This window comes from Pseudophryne corroboree, chromosome 2 (assembly GCF_028390025.1).
Source record: "Pseudophryne corroboree isolate aPseCor3 chromosome 2, aPseCor3.hap2, whole genome shotgun sequence".
NCBI classification, from domain to species: Eukaryota; Metazoa; Chordata; class Amphibia; order Anura; family Myobatrachidae; genus Pseudophryne; species Pseudophryne corroboree.
Genome location: NC_086445.1, coordinates 83,690,621 through 83,710,343, shown reverse-complemented (window position 1 = coordinate 83,710,343; position 19,723 = coordinate 83,690,621). Strand labels below are relative to the sequence as shown.

Sequence of the window (19,723 nt, the reverse complement as noted above, 5' to 3'; positions counted from 1 at the left end):
GTCCAGGAGCAGAGCATTCTGTCCCTCCTGGAGAAGGTCATGTTGGGAGGTATGCAGACCCTCCAACATGACCAGCCCCACTAGGTACAAAATGCTCTGTTCCTGGACTTCCCTCTTAATTTATTATTTCCATCACCTGTGTTGAACTAGTTAAATGATAAGAAAGCTGTTTCTTCACAGGTGATGGCAATAATAAATTAAGAGGGAAGTCCAGAAACAGAGCATTTTGTACCTAGTGGGGCGGGTCATGTTGGAGGGTATGTAGGTATTAGGTTAGGATTGTGGACAAGCGCAGGGCCGCAGGCGCACTCCCGCCTCTCTCTCGACACTGCAGCGCGGGCACAATATCTACCGCTCGTGTGCACCCGCGCGCTTTGCCGTGCACTGCGCGTGTCTTCCCACAGACACAGACAGACAGCCAGCGTCACTCTCGCGGGAGACGGGACTCGGCAGCTGCACTAGCATTGTCGGCGCCTTGGACAGAGACGGTCGCCCCTGCTGCCTCCTCCCATCTGATGCTGCGGGTAAGGAGGGGGAGGGCCTGCTGCTGCAGCTGCAATCAATGTGGGAAGGAAGGAGACTCCAGACAGACAGGCAGTAGAATACAGTAGCAATAGCAGTTGTCTTACAGAGAGCAGGTGCAAGTAGTCTGTGGTGGAACTACAGGTTGCAGAATGCCCTGGTGACCTTGGGCTGGCAGGAAAAGCTCAGCTGGGAGCTGTAGTAATAAGTGACAGTGTGAGGACTGGGAGTGACCATTGTCTGTCATTTATTATTGTACATGGAGTCTATTGTGTTGCACACAGTAGGGTCAGTGTGTGCTGCAGCCTGCCTACTGTCCCTATCACTGTTTATTCAGTGTTCCCATTGTAATTTGTATGGCATGTGTTATTGTGGCATGGGTGGGGAATCTCAATAGATCCCTTCCCTTGTAATGACAAGTTCCACTTAGGGGTGGGGTTGGGTTCGGGTGACCGATGTTTCGGATCCCTGGGGAGGGGGTGTGGGGAATGCGAGCGCAACGTAGCACCTTGCGGGCTCGCTGCGCTTGCCACAGGTTCTGTTCCCACTATGGGTGTCAGGGACACCCATGGGTGGGAATAGTCCCTGTTAGTCGAAAGAAAAAGATGGGAGCGCTGAGAGAGTCTATTATAATTTTTATTAATAATAAAAACCAATGACCTGAATACTAAAATGTGAAATTCACATGAGTTGATAACCTGAATAGAAGATACAATGAAGCAAGCTGCTGGCAACAATATAATAAATATTTAAATACAAACTAGAACTTGGCCACAGTCAAATGTCCGTAAATGAATATGAGGTATTGGTATCATTAAAATAAGGGACTGATATTATACTAAAATTGCAACAGGCATCCGATGGGAATAATATAGTACATAAATGTGGTGGGTGTCTTACCCACTAGGTATGGTGATCCCCTATAAAATTACCACATACTCTGAGGAATGCTGTAAAGAAATGAGAAAGAGCTCTGAATGGAATCCGGCATCAGCCGTGTGTCCACAGGCTGGAGTGCATAGAATGAACACTGTGCAGGACCAATAGGATGGTTCAATGGCAATGGGGGTAATTCTGAGTTGATCGCAGCAGGAAATTTTTTAGCAGTTGGGCAAAACCATGTGCACTGCAGGGGAGGCAGATATAACATGTGCAGAGAGAGTTAGATTTGGGTGGCGTGTGTTCAATCTGCAATCTAAATTGCAATGTAAAAATAAAGCAGCCAGTATTTACCCTGCACAGAAATAAAATAACCCACCCAAATCTCACTCTCTCTGCACATGTTATATCTGCCTCCCCTGCAATGCACATGGTTTTGCCCAACTGCTAAAAAATTTCCTGCTGCGATCAACTTGGAATTACCCCCAATGAGAGATTAATAATAATGTGGTTAGTGAAGTCTCTCTCCTCTCGTGAATGAAATGGTTCCGGCTGATGGTGAATGGCGGCTGGATTGAACTAGGTGTGCAGCGGCTCGATTGCAAAAGTTGTGCCGCCGGCACTAATCCCTAGCAGGATCTCTTAGGTGGCGTGGGGGTAAAAACAGTACCTGCAAAACCAGTGACTGAAAGCGCCTCCTGTGCGGTCACTTTCCTCCAATAAGTGATGATACATCCTGCTGGTAATGAAACTGTACTGAGCCGGGTGTGCAGCGGCTCGATCCAGTGAGTGTACAGCCAGCCGTGCTGCTGAAGTAATACCCTTTGCGGTGGGGAGGAATGATGGAAACACACTGGTTAGGAGGCAGCAAACTATGTGGTTGAATGAGGAGACGGATTGCCTTTAGCAGAAATGAATTGAAGATAGAATTATGGAGCCAATAGGTAAATGTAGCAAAGCAGCCGGTGAATCCTTCGATGGGAATACCGAACGCGTTTCTCCGCCTCTCTGACTGGCCATTTCATCAGAAGGAAATGACTCCTTCATTCACGAGAGGAGAGAGACTTTACTAACTACATCATTACTAATCTCTCATTGCCATTGAACCATCCTATTGGTCCTGCACAGTGTTCATTCTATGCACTCCAGCCTGTGGACACACGGCTGAAGCAGGATTCCATTCCATTCAGAGCTCTTTCTCATTTCTTTACAGCATTCCTCAGAGTATGTGGTAATTTTATAGGGGATCACCATACCTAGTGGGTAAGACACCCACCACATTTATGTACTATATTATTCCCATCGGATGCCTGTTGCAATTTTAGTATAAAATCAGTCCCTTATTTTAATGAAATTAAATACCTCATATTCATTTACGGACATTTGACTGTGGCCAAGTTCTAGTTTGTATTTAAATATTTATTATATTTTTGCCAGCAGCTTGCTTCATTGTATCTTCAATTCAGGTTATCAACTCATGTGAATTTCACATTTTAGTATTCAGATCATTGTTTTTTATTATTAATAAAAATTATAATAGACTCTCTCAGCGCTCCCATCTTTTTCTTTCATTTTTTGGTCTGTTGGGGCAGCCCGCCCACATTCGGAGAGCAGCTTGTAGAGCCTATTTTAGGTATGTGCCTTTGTGAAGCGCCATCTACCTTGTACATATCTCTGTTAGTTGGCATGCCGACTGTCGGGCTCAGAATCGTCCTGGATCCCAGCATCTGTATAGTGACCGGCAGTTTCCTGACTGCTGGTCACAAAACTACATCCCTTCTGGTGCCCCCCACCCAATGATTAATCATGCATTTGGAGGGGTTTAAATAACAAAGACATGTCCGTTTTCAGGTGAATTTCTCTAAAAAGCTCAGTACTGTGTGTAGATGATGTGGGACTGATACATGGTGGTGTAAATTGTGTGGGACAGGTACGTGGAGGTGTAAATGATGTGGGACAGGTACGTGGAGAGGTAAATGATGTGGGAAAGGTATGTGGAGGGGTAAATTATGTGGGACAGGTTCGTGATGGTGTAAATGATGTGGGATAGGTTCATGGCGGTGTAAATGATGTGGGACAGGTTTGTGGAGAGGTAAATGATGTGGGACAGGTACGTGGAGAGGTAAATGATGTGGGACAGGTACGTGGAGAGGTAAATGATGTGGGACAGGTACGTGGAGGGGTAAATGATGTGGGACAGGTACGTGGCGGTGTAAATGATGTGGGACAGGTTCGTGGAGACGTAAATTATGTGGGACAGGTACGTGGAGGGGTAAATGATGTGGGACAGGTTCGTGGAGAGGTAAATGATGTGGGACAGGTACGTGGTGGGGTAAATGATGTGGGACAGGTACGTGGAGGGGTAAATGATGTGGGACAGGTACGTGGAGGGGTAAATGATGTGGGACAGGTTCGTGGCGGTGTAAATAATGTGGGACAGGTTCGTGGCGGTGTAAATGATGGGGTAAATGATGTGGGACAGGTACGTGGAGGGGTAAATGATGTGGGACAGGTACGTGGAGGGGTAAATGATGTGGGACAGGTACGTGGAGGGGTAAATGATGTGGGACAGGTACGTGGAGGGGTAAATGATGTGGGACAGGTACGTGGCGGTGTAAATGATGTGGGACAGGTACGTGGAGGGGTAAATGATGTGGGACAGGTACGTGGAGGGGTAAATGATGTGGGACAGGTACGTGGAGGGGTAAATGATGTGGGAGGGGTAAATGATGTGGAACAGGTACATGGAGGGGTAAATGATGTGGGACAGGTACGTGGAGGGGTTTTGAACTTGCAGATGAGAGGTAAAAGTGTTTAGACAGCTTTTTACAAACCTGGATAAAAACACTGGAGAGTAAGTTTTTCGGTTCCCCAAAATTCCAGAAAGTCGTTAATTGGATGGAAAACACTTGCCAGCTATAATTTTTCAACTATTAATAAAAAGTGCATAAAACATCCAACGGACACCTTGTAAAATCCTCCGGTACTTACATTATGGCCACTAACAGTTTTCTATTTGGTCCTGCCGTCTCCGTTACCGCTGTGTTGGGGTCCAGGATGGCTTCCCCACTTTTTTTATGTACTTCTCCCAGGTCACATATTTTAGAAAAGTCTCACAGCCTTGCCATGAGTACCCCAAATTGACACTTTATAATGTAACCTTTCATTTCTTGGGTGCCCGGCAGACGGGTGACCTGGTGGCGGGGGGGGAGTAAAGTTTCTTCACTCCTCCCGGCTCCATAGCAATGCATGCTAATATGGACAATCTTGTCCATATTGGCCTGCATGCATAAGCTACAGGGCACCAATGATTAACGAGCGCGGGGCCGCGCATCGTTAATCGTTGGTGCCTACACACTGCACGATATGAACAAGTTCTCGTTCATTAATGAACGAGAACGTTCATATCGTGCAGTGAGATCTGCCAGTGTGTAGGGCCGTTAACAGATACTTTGGATCTGCAAACTTTTTATTTTCCCCTGCATACTGTGTGTGATTCCTGTGGACAAATTGGCACTGCACAAAGCACACAGTATAATTAAACCAGTAAATTAGCAGACCATAGCAGGAAAGATTATATACTTATTGTGTTAACATTCATGTCTGGCTATAGAAAGGTATACTCTATTTTTTTTTTAACCGTATCATGCAATGTTTTGCCCCAAAGGCTCATCTGTGGGGTGTGCAGTAAAAGCTATATTGTTGTCAGGCATCCCAAGATCACAACAGCCCCAAAGGGGTATATTCAATTAGCTGTGAAGTGTCTCTCCCCGTCGCATATGTCACACTTGCAGTAGCTTTCAACTCGCCAAATTTTGTTCCTATTCCCATAGGGCTGCATAGAAAACCTGTGCATGTAGGCTGATTTTGGGGGTAATTCCAAGTTGATCGCAGCAGGAAATTTTTTAGCAGCTGGGCAAAACCATGTACACTGCAAGGGAGGCAGATATAACATGTGCAGAAAGAGTTAGATTTGGGTGTGGTGTGTTCAATCTGCAATCTAAATTGCAGTGTAAAAATAAAGCAGCCAGTATTTACCCTGCACAGAAACAAAATAACCCACCCAAATCTAACTCTCTCTGCAAATGTTATATCTGCCTCCCCTGCAGTGCACATGGATTTGCCCAACTGCTAAAAAATTTCCTGCTGCGATCAACTTGGAATTACCCCCTTTGTTGCAACGGCACACTGTGGCTAATTGAACACTCAAGACTCTCCTTACCATCTCAAGAAACAAAGGGGTATAATCAGTTAAGGTCGAAACTGCCGTCTTGTCGAAAAGACGGCAGTTTTCGACTTTTTCAGGTCGAAAGGGGTTCTGACCTATTCAGTCCCAAGCATTTTTATTAGACAAGTCGGGGAATTCGACTTGTGGAATGGTACGTGAATCGGCGGTATAGCTGCTGATTCACGTGCTTCTGAGGGAAACGGGGCCAAATTCAACAGGTTTTGGCCCCTTTTCCGACCATCTCAGTTCGACTTTAAAAAAAGTCGAACTCAGATGAGGGACCTGAGAGGAGGAGGGGGGGGGGGGGGGGGGGAGAGCCGCGGGCAGACGGGGGCGAGCAGAGCTACAGCACAGCGCTGCAGAAGGATGTGTCATAGTCGCCGCTCACGGCAGCGTCCATCCGGCACCGGCAAGTGAGGTCCCGCTTGCTGGAGCCGGGTGGACGCTGCCGTGAGGTCTGGCGGCTGTGCCACATCCTCCTGCAGCGCTGCTGTCCCCCGTCTGCCCACGGCTCTCCCCCATCTTTCCCCTCTCCAGTCCCTCATCTCAATTCGACTTTTTTAAAGTAGAATTGAGATGGGCATTGAATACCCCTTGTCGGATCCATTTCGACAAATGCATGTTGGAATGGATCCGACCCTAACTGAATAGACCACAAAGACACCCCCCCCCCCCTTCCCCCCTCCTAGTTTTGGTAACATTCAATCAAAACAGATTGACTACAATGTGGAGATCTGGCCAGTCTGAGCTTTAGTGGAAGACAGGTTGTTTTCTTTTGCAAATACTCTAAGCCTGGGTACACACAAGGCTGATATTGGCACGATTTGCCAAATCAACACAGCAAATTATGCATATCGCCTATATGCCTGATTTGCTCACTCCCGCAGTCACTGGCAACGTTTTCTGGTCAGCCCTGCTGAATGTTAATGAAGGATGGAACAGTGATCGTTCCTTCCTTCAGCAAATCTTCCTGGTGTGTACGGGCAATCGTCCCAACTGCCTATTGCTCAGGTGTGTACCCGGCCTTACAGGTTTATCCTGTTCTATTCAATATTTTTGCCCCGTGAGTAAATGAGGCTATATGCTCTGGATTTGCAGATAATTTGTTTCAGCTCCACCACATAGGGCTTTATGTATAAATCCACAAATCTGGGGTGAGTTCCGCTGTCATTGCTTTCCTAATAGTTTCAACTTTTAGCTATTTGTCATTAAAGTTGGTACATATAGGAGGGAATTCAGTGCAGCACAATGCGCAGGTACGAGGAAAAGCTTGCAATGCCGGCAGAGATGTGATGTCCTGTCCTGTAACGGAACCTGATGTTTGAGAACTAAATCCCCCTCCTCCTCCACTCGCCTCCTCCATAGGGCCAAATTAACTTAGCCTTCAGCTTCCAGTGACTTTGCGGGTTGGTTGTAAGAGTAATTAGCTAATATAATTGGCAGTTATTTGCGTAGTGCGAGCTTTTGGCGCTAATTTGTAGTTAATTGAATCTGGCCGTAGTGCTGGCAACTCGTGTAAACAGTGTTGTAAAAATTGAACAAAATTGTAAACAGGTTCCGCCAGTGCACTGCATACAGACAGTAGTGATTCTCACGCCACACAGTGTGTCCCACTTGTAACTTTATTTTTATTTCAATTGTAGTTCTAGAAAAGACGACGCTTTCAGCATCAGATGAGCTCCTGCTGAAGAACACCAGGGTTGGGTGACTCTGAAAAGACTGGCGACACCCTTCTTAAATATAACTTGCAAGTGTAAATTCTGTTGCCTCATTCATCCACATCTTCTGGAAGTAAAATAATATGAACTCCTATTGTTCGTTCCTTGTTTATTTTTTCGTTCTGGGAAGAGAGAATTGGAAACTGGTTTAGCGAGCAGCAGCAATTTGCAGGTTGCAAATTACACGCAGGGGAGCTCACCCCCCCCCCCCCCCACCCCCCCTTCCCCACTGAAGCCTGTGGAAGAAAATAAAGAATATCCTTTTGTCTGCTACCTGAAAGACGTTGGTGACATCACCAGTGACTCAGTGTCTGATGAAATTATTATATTAGTCAAGGCCATCTGACTACACCCCAGATAGCAGTCTCCTGCACTGAGCAACAGCAACCGTATAAAGGTGAGTCGTTGTACACTGAGCAATCGGCGTGTTGTGAATGTGCCATTGTGCTAAAGTGTAGACAGCGTTATCATAGCGGCACATTTTTCAAAACTGGTGCATGGACTTCAAGTGTACTTTTTATGTACTGTGCAAACAGCTTTCAAAGTTATTTTAATATGGAGTAAATACTGCTTTTGTATATGTAAGTGAGATGTGATACATTGCTCCTTTGTCTAGAGCAGGCATTCCCAACCACGGTCCTCAAGGCACACCAACAGTGCAGGTTTTAGTGATATCCAGGCTGCATCACAGATGGTTAAATCAAAATAACTGAGCTACTAATTAAGTCATCTGTGCTGAAGCCTGGATATCACTAAAACCTGCACTGTTGGTGTGCCTCGAGGACCGTGGTTGGGAATGCCTGGTCTAGAGAACAAGGTGCCTGTAAACATATTTGGACTCTACCTCCTATGATATTTTTTTTTGTGGTCCGCTTTGTTCTGTACACACTCTGCTGTATGCCATTTGCTCAATCTGGCATTTGCTACATTTTAATCTAGAACTATTCTTTCTTTCTCCTGGTTTTATATCTGTTGTACAGTATTTCTAAATGCCCTATGTGCATACTGCCACCTACTGTCTCCCCTCACTGCCGCGTCATGGACTCCTCCTCATGATCGTTCCGTCAGTTATTAAATCGTTCTATTGTGTACCGCAATACGATACATCAGCTGGCATATTTGGCTGGGGAACACATCGTTCTGATGTGTACCCGGCCTAACAGTCCATGGTTTAGTCATATCCATGTTTGAGCACAGATGGTGAAATCAAAATAACTGAGGTACTAATTAAGTCACCTGTGCTCAAGTGCGGCTATCCTTAAAACCTGGACTGTTAGTGAGCCTCGAGGATCAAGTTTGGTAATAATAATAATAATAATAATAATAATAATAATAATTTATTTATATAGCGCTCTTTCTCCCATAGGACTCAAGGCGCTTAACAGATACATAGCATAATATAGTACAGAAAAAACACTGCTTTACAGTTCTCTAGCAATACCTTGCACGGGGGTAGATAAAAACAGGATCCGGATGTTAGGTCGACTACTAATGGTTGACATGGTCAAAAGGTTGACATGTTAATTGTCGACATGAGTTTTTTTACAAGTTTTTCCCTTTATTAACTTTTTCACACTTCACCATCCACGTGCACTACGATTGGGAATAGTAACCTAGCGTAGCGAGCCATGCAAGGGGAGGCGGTGTACTAATTAGTGTTTCCGGTCATGTTACAGAGTAAACGGTACCAAAAAAAAAAACCATGTCTACCTTTTGGCCGTGTCGACCTTTTAGCTGTGTCGACCTTGAGCATGTCGATGTTTTCTAGGTCGACCCAATGATCCACACCCGATAAAAACACCCCCGGTTGATTTATAATGCACCTTCTTCTCTTCCCCTTTTGTCTCTTCTTGTCTTTGTCTCTTCTAGTAATATGTAGATCAGGTAGCATTTTATTAGTTTTCTCTAATGCAGGGGCTACAGCGATGTACCATCTGATGCTATACAAGCCAAAGACTGGACTGGCGACCTGGGGAACAGCAGGCTGCTACTTCAAGAAATAGATCTGGCTGTGAAATTCCACATTTACGCGCACATGGTTACTGAAAAAAACCTCAAAGACCAGGCAGCAGAGAGGGGGGGATTTAAAACGACTCTGGGGTTCATTCAGACCTGTTCTCTGCTGTGATCAGGTCTGAACTGCGCATGCGCCACAGTGCACATGTGCATGCCAGAGATGTGATCGGCATCTCAGCCCAGCGATCGCCTCTGCCTGATTGCGTTCGGCCGCCGTTTTGGGGGCGCGGTCCGGGCAACGCAGGCGTGCGTGTGGGGACCGTGTGTGAAGGGGTGGGGGGGGCGGGCCGCGGCAGCTGCTTGACGTTACATGCAGCTGCTATGACCCAGGATGCAGCAAAACGTTGCCTACCAGGTAGGGACTTACTCGCCCGGTGTTACAGCATTGCCGCCGTATGATACTATCGCACCCGTGCGGCGGGGGAAGGAACAGACATGCGGGGCGGACTAGCCCTGTGCTGGCCGTCCCCCCGCATGTCAGGGTGGCTGATTGCATGGCTACGATCAGGTCTGAATTAGGCCCTCTATGCGTTCCCTGTCACAGTGCTAGGAGTTGCACATGTAGGAAACAGTGGTCCTAATTCAGATCTGATCGCAGCAACAAATTTGTTATCCAATGGGCAAAACCATGTGCACTGCAGGGGGTGCAGATGTAACATGTGCAGAGAGAGTAAGATTTGGGTGGGGTGTGTTCAAACTGAAATCTAAATTGCAGTGTAAAAATAAAGCAGCCAGTATTTACCCTGCACAGAAACAATATAAATCTAACTCTCTCTGCACATGTTACATCTGTCCCCCCTGCAGTGCACATGGTTTTGCCCATTAGCTAACACATTTGCTGCTGCGATCAGGTCTGAATTACCCCGTGTCCGGAAGTAATTTGAAGCCTGATTATGACCCCAGTAAGCAGAAAAATGTGCACTTAATGTTAGCCCCTAAATTAGGCATGTTTTATATTTTGCTTTTCTATACCAGATAGTTAGTCTTTGGGCGATATTAGGATAGCTGCGAGCTATCGTGGAATATGTCTGATCTTTCTGCTCGCAGCTTAATGAGGTGCATAATTGCTGTTGGTCCCGATGAGCCAGTGTCCTGCAGCAAATGCAGTGTGCACAGGCGTCGTTTGACAAACTGCATGTAAAAACATCGTTTCAATGACCATTAGGGAAATTTATCGTTGATGTAGGAACAATAATTGTGTCATTTGTATACAGGAAATCGTATGTTCTCTATCGTTTCAGCTGTCAGAAAAAGAATATATATATATATTGCCGCATATAGTTTGGGTATCACAATCATAGAATGGACAGCTTTGTAAAGTTAAATGCAAAAATTTTCATGTGGTCTTTAAGATCTATTATCTGTTTTATAGTACAAGTATAATAAGTTAAATAAAATCTGAATTTGTCCTCCTGTCAGAACCCATTTTCGATTACGTTTACTGATTTTTGTGCAGTGATTGCTTTTATTTGTTATGTTACAGAAGAAAAAAAATCTGTAGTGTTTTTTTATGTATTTATTTTTATTTCACAAACTTTAGCCTTTATTGTTGTTGTTTTAGCTTTCAGCATGCTTGCTGGGATGGAGGAATTGCTGCTGCTACCCGGAGAGGTGGTTAAAGATATGGGTAGGCTGAATAATTGTATATACTGTCATTGGGGGTCATTCCGAGTTGTTCGCTCGGTAATTTTCTTCGCATCGCAGCGATTTTCCGCTAATTGCGCATGCGCAATGTTCGCACTGCGCCAAGTAAATTTGCTAAGAAGTTTGGTATTTTACTCACGGCATTACGACGTCTTTTCTTCGTTCTGGTGATCGTAATGTGATTGACAGGAAGTGGGTGTTTCTGGGCGGAAACTGGCCGTTTTATGGGAGTGTGTGAAAAAACGCTGCCGTTTCTGGGAAAAACGCGGGAGTGGCTGGAGAAACGGGGGAGTGTCTGGGCAAACGCTGGGTGTGTTTGTGACGTCAAACCAGGAACGAAACTGACTGAACTGATCGCAGTGGCAGAGTAAGTCCCGAGCTACTCAAACTGCAAAGAAATTTCTATTCGCAATTTTGAGAATCTTTCGTTCGCAATTTTGCTAAGCTAAGATTCACTCCCAGTAGGCGGCGGCTTAGCGTGTGCAATGCTGCTAAAAGCAGCTAGCGAGCGAACAACTCGGAATGAGGGCCATTGTGCAGACATAAATATGTTACCTAGGGTGTTTTTATTTATCTAATATTTTTGTGTAGACTATTTGCTTAATCCCATATTGGATTTAGGGTGGCGTTGTACTCAAAATGTGAAAATGTTCCAAGTACGAGGCACCCATTCATACTGAAAGTGACAAATAAGCATTTTTTACGGACTCTGTCCTGCAGGCTCCACTTTTGCTGACTGAGCTGCTGTCACTGCCTCTGAAAGTGGGTGATAAATTGCTGAGATTAGCTATAATTACATGACGATGGATATTAAATACAGCAGCAGGCATGGAGTAACGTTTTCAGAAATGTTTCATTATAATTGTAAACCAATTTGTTCTGATGTTCAAGGAAAGACATTATCGTACCGCTCTTGTACAGCAAGACCACTTTTCTGCTATTTCCGTGTTAAGTGAGAATGATAAAACAAGCAAAGATCTGCAGCAAGATACATTAACGGATAGTAAGGAGCATATCCTAATAAAGCACAAGGCTTTTGGTGAAAACTTAACGCAGCTATAGCACCCATTTTCCAATTACCGTAGTAATGTGCATTCCCTATTCTCGTGCTATTCAATTGAAAAAGATCAGGCGTGTGTGCAATTTATTTTAATTTATTTTTTAAATGTGGAAATCAGCCTGTACCCCCCCGAAAAACTACATATAAATATTGGGCAACAGACCAATTTTTTTTAGGTTTTTAAAATGGCTAATTTTTTTTTTTGTGCATTTTTTTTTTTTTTTTTTTAAGTCATTTTATTTCATTTGAAGAAATTGTTCAGTTAAATTTGGGATGCATAAAATTGGATAAAAGTTGATTTGGGGGTAATTGGAGGCCACTTAGAGAAGTTCTGTAACTCCCACCTGCAAAATTAAAACACCTGTCCCATCTAACACCCCCATATACCTATCCCACGTCTTTTAACCCATTATTCTGCACTTTGCAGAATTTCACCCCATTAATGATAGTAATTATCGCCCATTTAAGCGAATTAAAAACTTCCAATTGTCTTATTAGTCACCAGGCGGTATCCCAGGGGTTCTGAACCTGCCATTTTTACTATAAAATAATGATCTTTCCTAAATCCGTTCTGAAGCTGCGAGAAGAAAGCAGCGTTAACCTCTATAGAAATTACCGTGACTAAAATTCTCTCATCTAATTGAATACCAAAAATCCAGTGGTTTCCCAGAATTTTGTGTGCTGTGGGACTTTTATTTTTTACTGCATTTAATTGGATATGTCCCTAAAAAGATAACGATTTGCAGTTTTGTATGGGGTACCTTTAAATAGCGGCTCCGCAGGAGACTGGGCACATCTAAAGAAAGCTTTAGGACTATCTGGTGTGCACTGGCTCCTCCCCCCTATGACCCTCCTCCAAGCCTCAGTTAGATTTTTGTGCCTGACCGAGCAGGGTGCAATCTAGGAGCTCTCCTGAGCTTCTTAGAAAAAGTTAGTTTTAGGTTTTTTATTTTCAGTGAGACCTGCTGGCAACAGGCTCACTGCATCGAGGGACTAAGGGGAGAAGAAGCGAACCTGCCTGCTTGCAGCCAGCTTGGGCTTCTTAGGCTACTGGACACCATTAGCTCCAGAGGGACCGAACACAGGCCCAGCCTCGGAGTCCGGTCCCAGAGCCGCGCCGCCGGCCCCCTTACAGAGCCAGAAGCAAGAAGAGGTCCGGAAAATCGGCGGCAGAAGACATCAGTCTTCACCAAGGTAGCGCACAGCACTGCAGCTGTGCGCCGTTGCTCCTCATGCACACCACACACTCCGGTCACTGAGGGTGCAGGGCGCTGGGGGGGGGGGCGCCCTGAGCAGCAATATAAACACCTTGGCTGGCAAAAATACATCACATATAACCCCCAGGGCTATATGGATGTATATTAACCCCTGCCAGATTCCATAAAAATGCGGGAGAAAAGTCCGCGAAAAAGGGGCGGAGCCTATCTCCTCAGCACACTGGCGCCATTTTTCCCTCACAGCTCCGTTGGAGGGAAGCTCCCTGGCTCTCCCCTGCAGTTAATACACTACAGAAAGGGTTAAAAAGAGAGGGGGGGGGCACAATTTAGGCGCAGTATACAACATATAGGCAGCTATAAGGGAAAACACTTTTTTATAGGTGCTATCCCTGTGATATATAGCGCCCTGGTGTGTGCTGGCATACTCTCCCTCTGTCTCCCCAAAGGGCTTTGTGGGGTCCTGTCCTCTATCAGAGCATTCCCTGTGTGTGTGCTGTGTGTCGGTACGGCTGTGTCGACAGGTATGTGGAGGATAATGAGGTGGAGGCGGAGCGAATGCCTGTAAATATGTTGTCACCCCCTGCGGGGTCGACACCGGTGTGGTTGAACTTATAGAAAGTGTCAACTCCTTACATAAAAGGCCGACGACACGGAACAGCCGGCTACTCAGCTTGTGCCTGTTCCAGCGTCTCAAATGTCATGGGGGGCTCTAAAATCGCCCGCTACCTCAGATAACAGACACAGATGTCGACACGGATACTGACTCCAGTGTCCACATCGATGAGACTGGTGTACCCTCCAAATAGGTCCACCCGTTACAGGATTGAGACAATGAAAAATGTATTACATATTTATGATTATACCACATAAAAGGGTATTGTGTTTGGTGAGAGAAAACTATTAGTAGTTTCTCTGACGTCCTAGTGGATGCTGGGAACTCCGTAAGGACCATGGGGAATAGCGGCTCCGCAGGAGACTGGGCACAAAAGTAAAGCTTTAGGACTACCTGGTGTGCACTGGCTCCTCCCCCTATGACCCTCCTCCAAGCCTCAGTTAGATTTTTGTGCCCGGCCGAGAAGGGTGCATTCTAGGACTCTCCTGAGTTTCTAAGAAAAAGCAAGGACCCTGTCTGTTCCAAGACTTACCGCGGCTGCGTTTGACGGCATGGCGGTTGAACGCCGGATCCTGAAAGAGAAAGGCATTCCGGAGGAAGTCATCCCTACCCTGATCAAAGCCAGGAAGGATGTAACCATAAAGCATTATCACCGCATTTGGCGGAAATACGTTGCTTGGTGCAAGGCCAGGAAGGCCCCTACGGAGGAATTTCAACTGGGTCGATTCCTACATTTCCTGCAGACAGGAGTGTCTATGGGCCTCAAATTGGGATCCATAAAGGTTCAGATTTCGGCCCTGTCGATTTTCTTCCAGAAAGAACTGGCTTCAGTGCCTGAAGTTCAGACGTTTGTCAAGGGGGTGCTGCATATACAGCCTCCTTTTGTGCCTCCAGTGGCACCTTGGGATCTCAATGTCGTTTTGGGGTTCCTAAAATCACATTGGTTTGAACCGCTTAAATCTGTGGATTTAAAATATCTCACGTGGAAAGTGGTCATGTTGTTGGCCTTGGCTTCGGCCAGGCGCGTGTCAGAATTGGCGGCTTTATCCTGTAAAAGCCCTTACCTGATTTTTCATACGGACAGGGCAGAATTGAGGACTCGTCCTCAATTTCTCCCTAAGGTGGTTTCAGCGTTTCACCTGAACCAGCTTATTGTGGTACCTGCGGCTACTAGGGACTTGGAGGACTCCAAGTTACTGGACGTAGTCAGGGCCCTGAAAATATGTTTCCAGGACGGCTGGAGTCAGAAAATCTGACTCGCTGTTTATTCTGTATGCACCCAACAAGCTGGGTGCTCCTGCTTCTAAGCAGACTATTGCTCGTTGGATTTGTAGTACAATTCAGCTTGCACATTCTGTGGCAGGCCTGCCACAGCCAAAATCTGTAAAAGCCCATTCCACACGGAAGGTGGGCTCTTCTTGGGCGGCTGCCCGAGGGGTCTCGGCTCTACAACTTTGCCGAGCAGCTACTTGGTCAGGGGCAAATACGTTTGCTAAATTCTACAAATTTGATACCCTGGCTGAGGAGGACCTGGAGTTCTCTCATTCGGTGCTGCAGAGTCATCCGCACTCTCCCGCCTGTTTGGGAGGTTTGGTATAATCCCCATGGTCCTTACGGAGTTCCCAGCATCCACTAGGACGTCAGAGAAAATAAGAATTTACTTACCGATAATTCTATTTCTCGTAGTCCGTAGTGGATGCTGGGCGCCCATCCCAAGTGCGGATTGTCTGCAATACTTGTACATAGTTATTGTTAACTAATTCGGGTTATTGTTATTGTGAGCCATCTTTCCAGAGGCTCCTCTGTTATCATGCTGTTAACTGGGTTCATATCACAAGTTGTACGGTGTGATTGGTGTGGCTGGTATGAGTCTTACCCGGGATTCATGAATCCTTCCTTATTGTGTACGCTCGTCCGGGCACAGTATCCTAACTGAGGCTTGGAGGAGGGTCATAGGGGGAGGAGCCAGTGCACACCAGGTAGTCCTAAAGCTTTACTTTTGTGCCCAGTCTCCTGCGGAGCCGCTATTCCCCATGGTCCTTACGGAGTTCCCAGAATCCACTACGGACTGCGAGAAATAGAATTATCGGTAAGTAAATTCTTATTTTTTCCTGCATCTGAGAAACTAAATGAGGTGTGTGAGGAAGAGTGGTCTTCCCCCGGTAAGAAATTGATATTTTCTACAACGGTTATTGGCAGCGTACCCTTTCCCGCCAGAGGATAGGTCACGCGGGGAAACACCCCATAGGGTAGATACAGCGCTTACACGCTTATCAGAAAAGGTGGCACTACCGTCTTCGGGTACGGCCGCCCTGAAGGAACCTGCTGATAGAAAGCAGGAGGTTACCCTATAAGATATGGTCACACACTAGGGCATTATATTGCGACCAGCCGTTGCTTCGGCATGGATGGGCAGTGCTCCCGCTGAGTGGTCAGATTCCCTGTCGGAAAATAACTATGGATAGGGACAATATTTTGCTGAAAATAGAGCATATAAAAGACGTGGTCTTATACATGCGAGATGCACAGAGGGATATTTGCCGGCTGGCATCAAAAATAAGCGCTAGGTCCATTGCCGCCAGATGGGGGTTATGGACTTGGCAATGGTCAGGCGATGCCGACTCGAATCGGCACATGGAAGTTGCCCTATAAGGGGGTAAAACTGTTTGGGGATAGTTTTTCAGACCTCGTTTCCACAGCTACTGCTGGGAAATTAATTTTTTTGCCACAGGCTACCCCACAATAAAAGACAGCACCGTATCATCAAGTACAGTCCTTTCGGCCCCAGAAAAACAAGTGGGCTAGAGGCTCATCCTTTCTGCCGAGAGGCAAAGGTAGAGGGAAAAAGCTGCAACACACAGCTAGTTCCCAAGAGCAGAAGTCCTCCCTGCGTCCGGTAGGTCCACAGCATGGTGCTGGGGCTGCTCAGGCGGACCCGGGTACGGTGGGGGCCCGTCTCAGATATTTCAGCGGACAGTGGGCTCTCTCACATAGATCCCTGGGTCCTTCAAGTAGTATCTCAGGGGTACAGGCTGGAGTTCGAGACGTTCTTCCCCCCCGCCGTTTCCTAAAATCTGCCTTACCGGCACCTCCCTCTGCCAGGGAGACGGTGTTGGTGGATATTCAACACTATAATCACAACAAGTGATTGTCAAGGTGCCCCTCCTTCAGCAAGGAAGGGGTTACTATTCCACAGTGGTTGTGGTACCGCAACGGTTCGGTGAGACCCATCTTGAAATTAAAATACTTGAACTTTTATATCAGAAGATTCAAGTTCAAGATGGAATCGCTCAGGGCGCTTATTACGAGCCTGGACGAGGGGGATTACAGGGTCTCCCTGGACATCAAGGATGCGTACCTGCATGTCCCCATTCCCCCCCCCCCCCCCCCTCACCAGGAGTACCTCAGATATGTGGTACAGGACTGTCACTATCAGTTCCAGACGCGGCCGTTGGAGTTGTCCACGGCACCGAAGGTCTTTACCTAGGTAATGGCCGAAGTGATGATACTCCTTCACAAGAAGGAAGTTTTTATTATCCCGTACTTGGACGATCTCCTGATAAAGGCGAGGTCCAAAGAACAGTTGGTAGTGGGGGTAGCACTCTCTCGGGAAGTGCTACAACAGCACGACTGGATTCTCAATATTCCAAAGTCACAGCTGGTCCCGACAACACGTCTTCTGTTCCTGGGAATGTTTCTGAACGCAAGAAAAGAGTGTTTCTTCCAGTGGAAAAAGCCGAGGAGTTGTCATCTCTAGTCAGAGACATCCTAAAACCAGGACAGGTGTCGGTACATCAATGCACACGAGTCCTGGGAAAAATGGTAGCTTCGTACGAAGCATAATTCCATTCGGAAGACTCCACGCAAGGACGTTCCAGTGGGACCTGTGGGACTAATGGTCCGGGTCCCATGTACAGATACAACAGCGGATAACCCTGTCAGCAAGAAACAGGGTGTCGCTGCTGTGGTGGCTGCAGAGGGCTCATCTACTAGTGGGCCGCAGATTCGGAATACAGGACTGGGTCCTGGTGACCACGGATGCCAGCCTTCGGGGCTGGGGTGCAGTCACACAGCATAAATATTCTGCAGCTAAGGGCCATTTACAATGCCCTAAGACAAGCAAGGCCCCTGCTTCAGAACCAGCCGGTACTGATCCAATCAGACGACATCACGGCGGTCGCCCATGTACACAGACAGGGCGGCACAAGAAGCAGGATGGCGATGGCAGAAGCCACAAGGATTCTCCGATGGGCGACCTACACCCAGGAGAATGGGGACTTCATCCAGAAGTTTTCCAAATGCGGGTAAACCGTTGGGAATGACCACGGGTGGACATGATGGCGTCCCGCCTCAACACAGAAGTTGAAAAGATATTGCGCCAGGTCAAGGGACCCGCAGGCGATCGCTGGGGACGCTCTAGTGACACCGTGGGTGTACCAGTCGGTTTATGTGTCTCCTCCTCTACCTCTCATACCCAAGGTACTGAGAATAATAAGAAGGCGAGGAGTGAAAACCATACTCGGGGTTCCGGATTGGCCATGAAGAGCTTGGTACCCGGAACTGCAAGAGATGCTGGCAGAGGACCCTTGGCCTCTGCCGCTCAGACAAGACCTGCTGCAGCAGGGACCCTGTCTGTTCCAAGACTTACCGCGGCTGCGTTTGACGGCATGGCGGTAGAACACCGGATCCTAAAGGAAAAGGGTATTCCGAAGGAAGTCATCCCTACCCTGATCATAGCCAGGAAGGATCTCACCGCAAGACATTATCGCCGCGTTTGGCGAAAATTTGTTGCTTGGTGGGAGGCCATGAAGGCCCCGACGGAGGAATTTCAACTATGTCGATTCCTGCACTTCCTGCAAGCAGGGGTGACGTTTGGGCCTCAAATTGGGGTCCATCAAGGTCCAGATTTCGGCTCTGTCGATTTTCTTCCAGAAAAAACTGGCTTCACTGCCTGAAGTTCAGACTTTGGTTACAGGAGTACTACATATTCAGCCTCCTTTTGTGCCTCCTGTGGCACTTTTTGGATCTCAACGTGGTGTTGGATTTCCTAATGTCACATTGGTTGAGCCACTTAAAACCATGGAGCTAAAGTATCTCGCGTGGAAAGTGGTCATGCTGTTGGCCTTGGCCAGGCGTGTGTCAGAATTGGCGGCTTTGTCATGTAAAAGGCCTTATCTGATTTTCTGTATGGATAGGGCAGAGTTGAGGACTCGTCCTCAGTTTCTCACAAAGGTGGTCTCAGGTTTTCACTTGAACCAACCTTTTGTGGTGCCTGCGGCTACTGGGGACTTGGAGGATTCCAAGTTGCTGGACGTAGTCAGAGCCCTGTAAATTTTATTTTTCCAGGACGGCTGGAGTCAGGAAGACTGACTCGCTGTTTATCATGATGGCACCCAACAAGCTGGGTGCTCCTGCTTCTAGGCAGTCTATTGCGCGCTGGTTTTGTAGCACTATTCAGCTGGCGCATTCTGCGGTAGGATTACCGCAGCCTAAATCAATAAAAGCCCATTCCACATGGACGGTGGGCTCATCTTGGGCGGCTGCCCGAGGGGTCTCGGCTTTACAACTTTGCCGAGCAGCTACTTGGTCAGGGGCAAACACGTTTGCAAAATTCTACGAATTGATACCCTGGCTGAGGAGGACCTGGAGTTCTCTCATTCGGTGCTGCAGAGTCATCTGCACTCTCCCGCCCGTTTGGGAGCTTTGGTATAATCCCCATGGTCCTTACGGAGTTCCTAGCATCCACTAGGACGTCAGAGAAAATAAGAATTTACTTACCGATAATTCTATTTCTCGTAGTCCGTAGTGGATGCGGGGCGCCCATCC

The 19,723-nt window shown here is 46.9% G+C and overlaps 1 protein-coding gene across 3 annotated transcripts in view; it reads left to right on the top strand.

Annotated features, from left to right (window-relative positions):
• The first annotated feature begins 234 nt into the window (after positions 1-234).
• Positions 235-19,723, top strand: part of MTMR2 (myotubularin related protein 2) — a 58,271-nt gene continuing 38,782 nt past the window's right edge. For 2 of the 3 annotated variants that reach the window (XM_063951484.1, XM_063951485.1), the window contains exons 1-3: positions 235-524; positions 7,273-7,744; positions 10,925-10,990. In XM_063951484.1, the coding sequence (XP_063807554.1) occupies positions 10,933-10,990 (58 nt within the window). In that variant the 5' untranslated portion in view covers positions 235-524; positions 7,273-7,744; positions 10,925-10,932. Of the gene's footprint in view, positions 525-7,272; positions 7,745-10,924; positions 10,991-19,723 lie in introns of those variants that run through there. The other variant, XM_063951487.1, reaches the window with a different exon arrangement.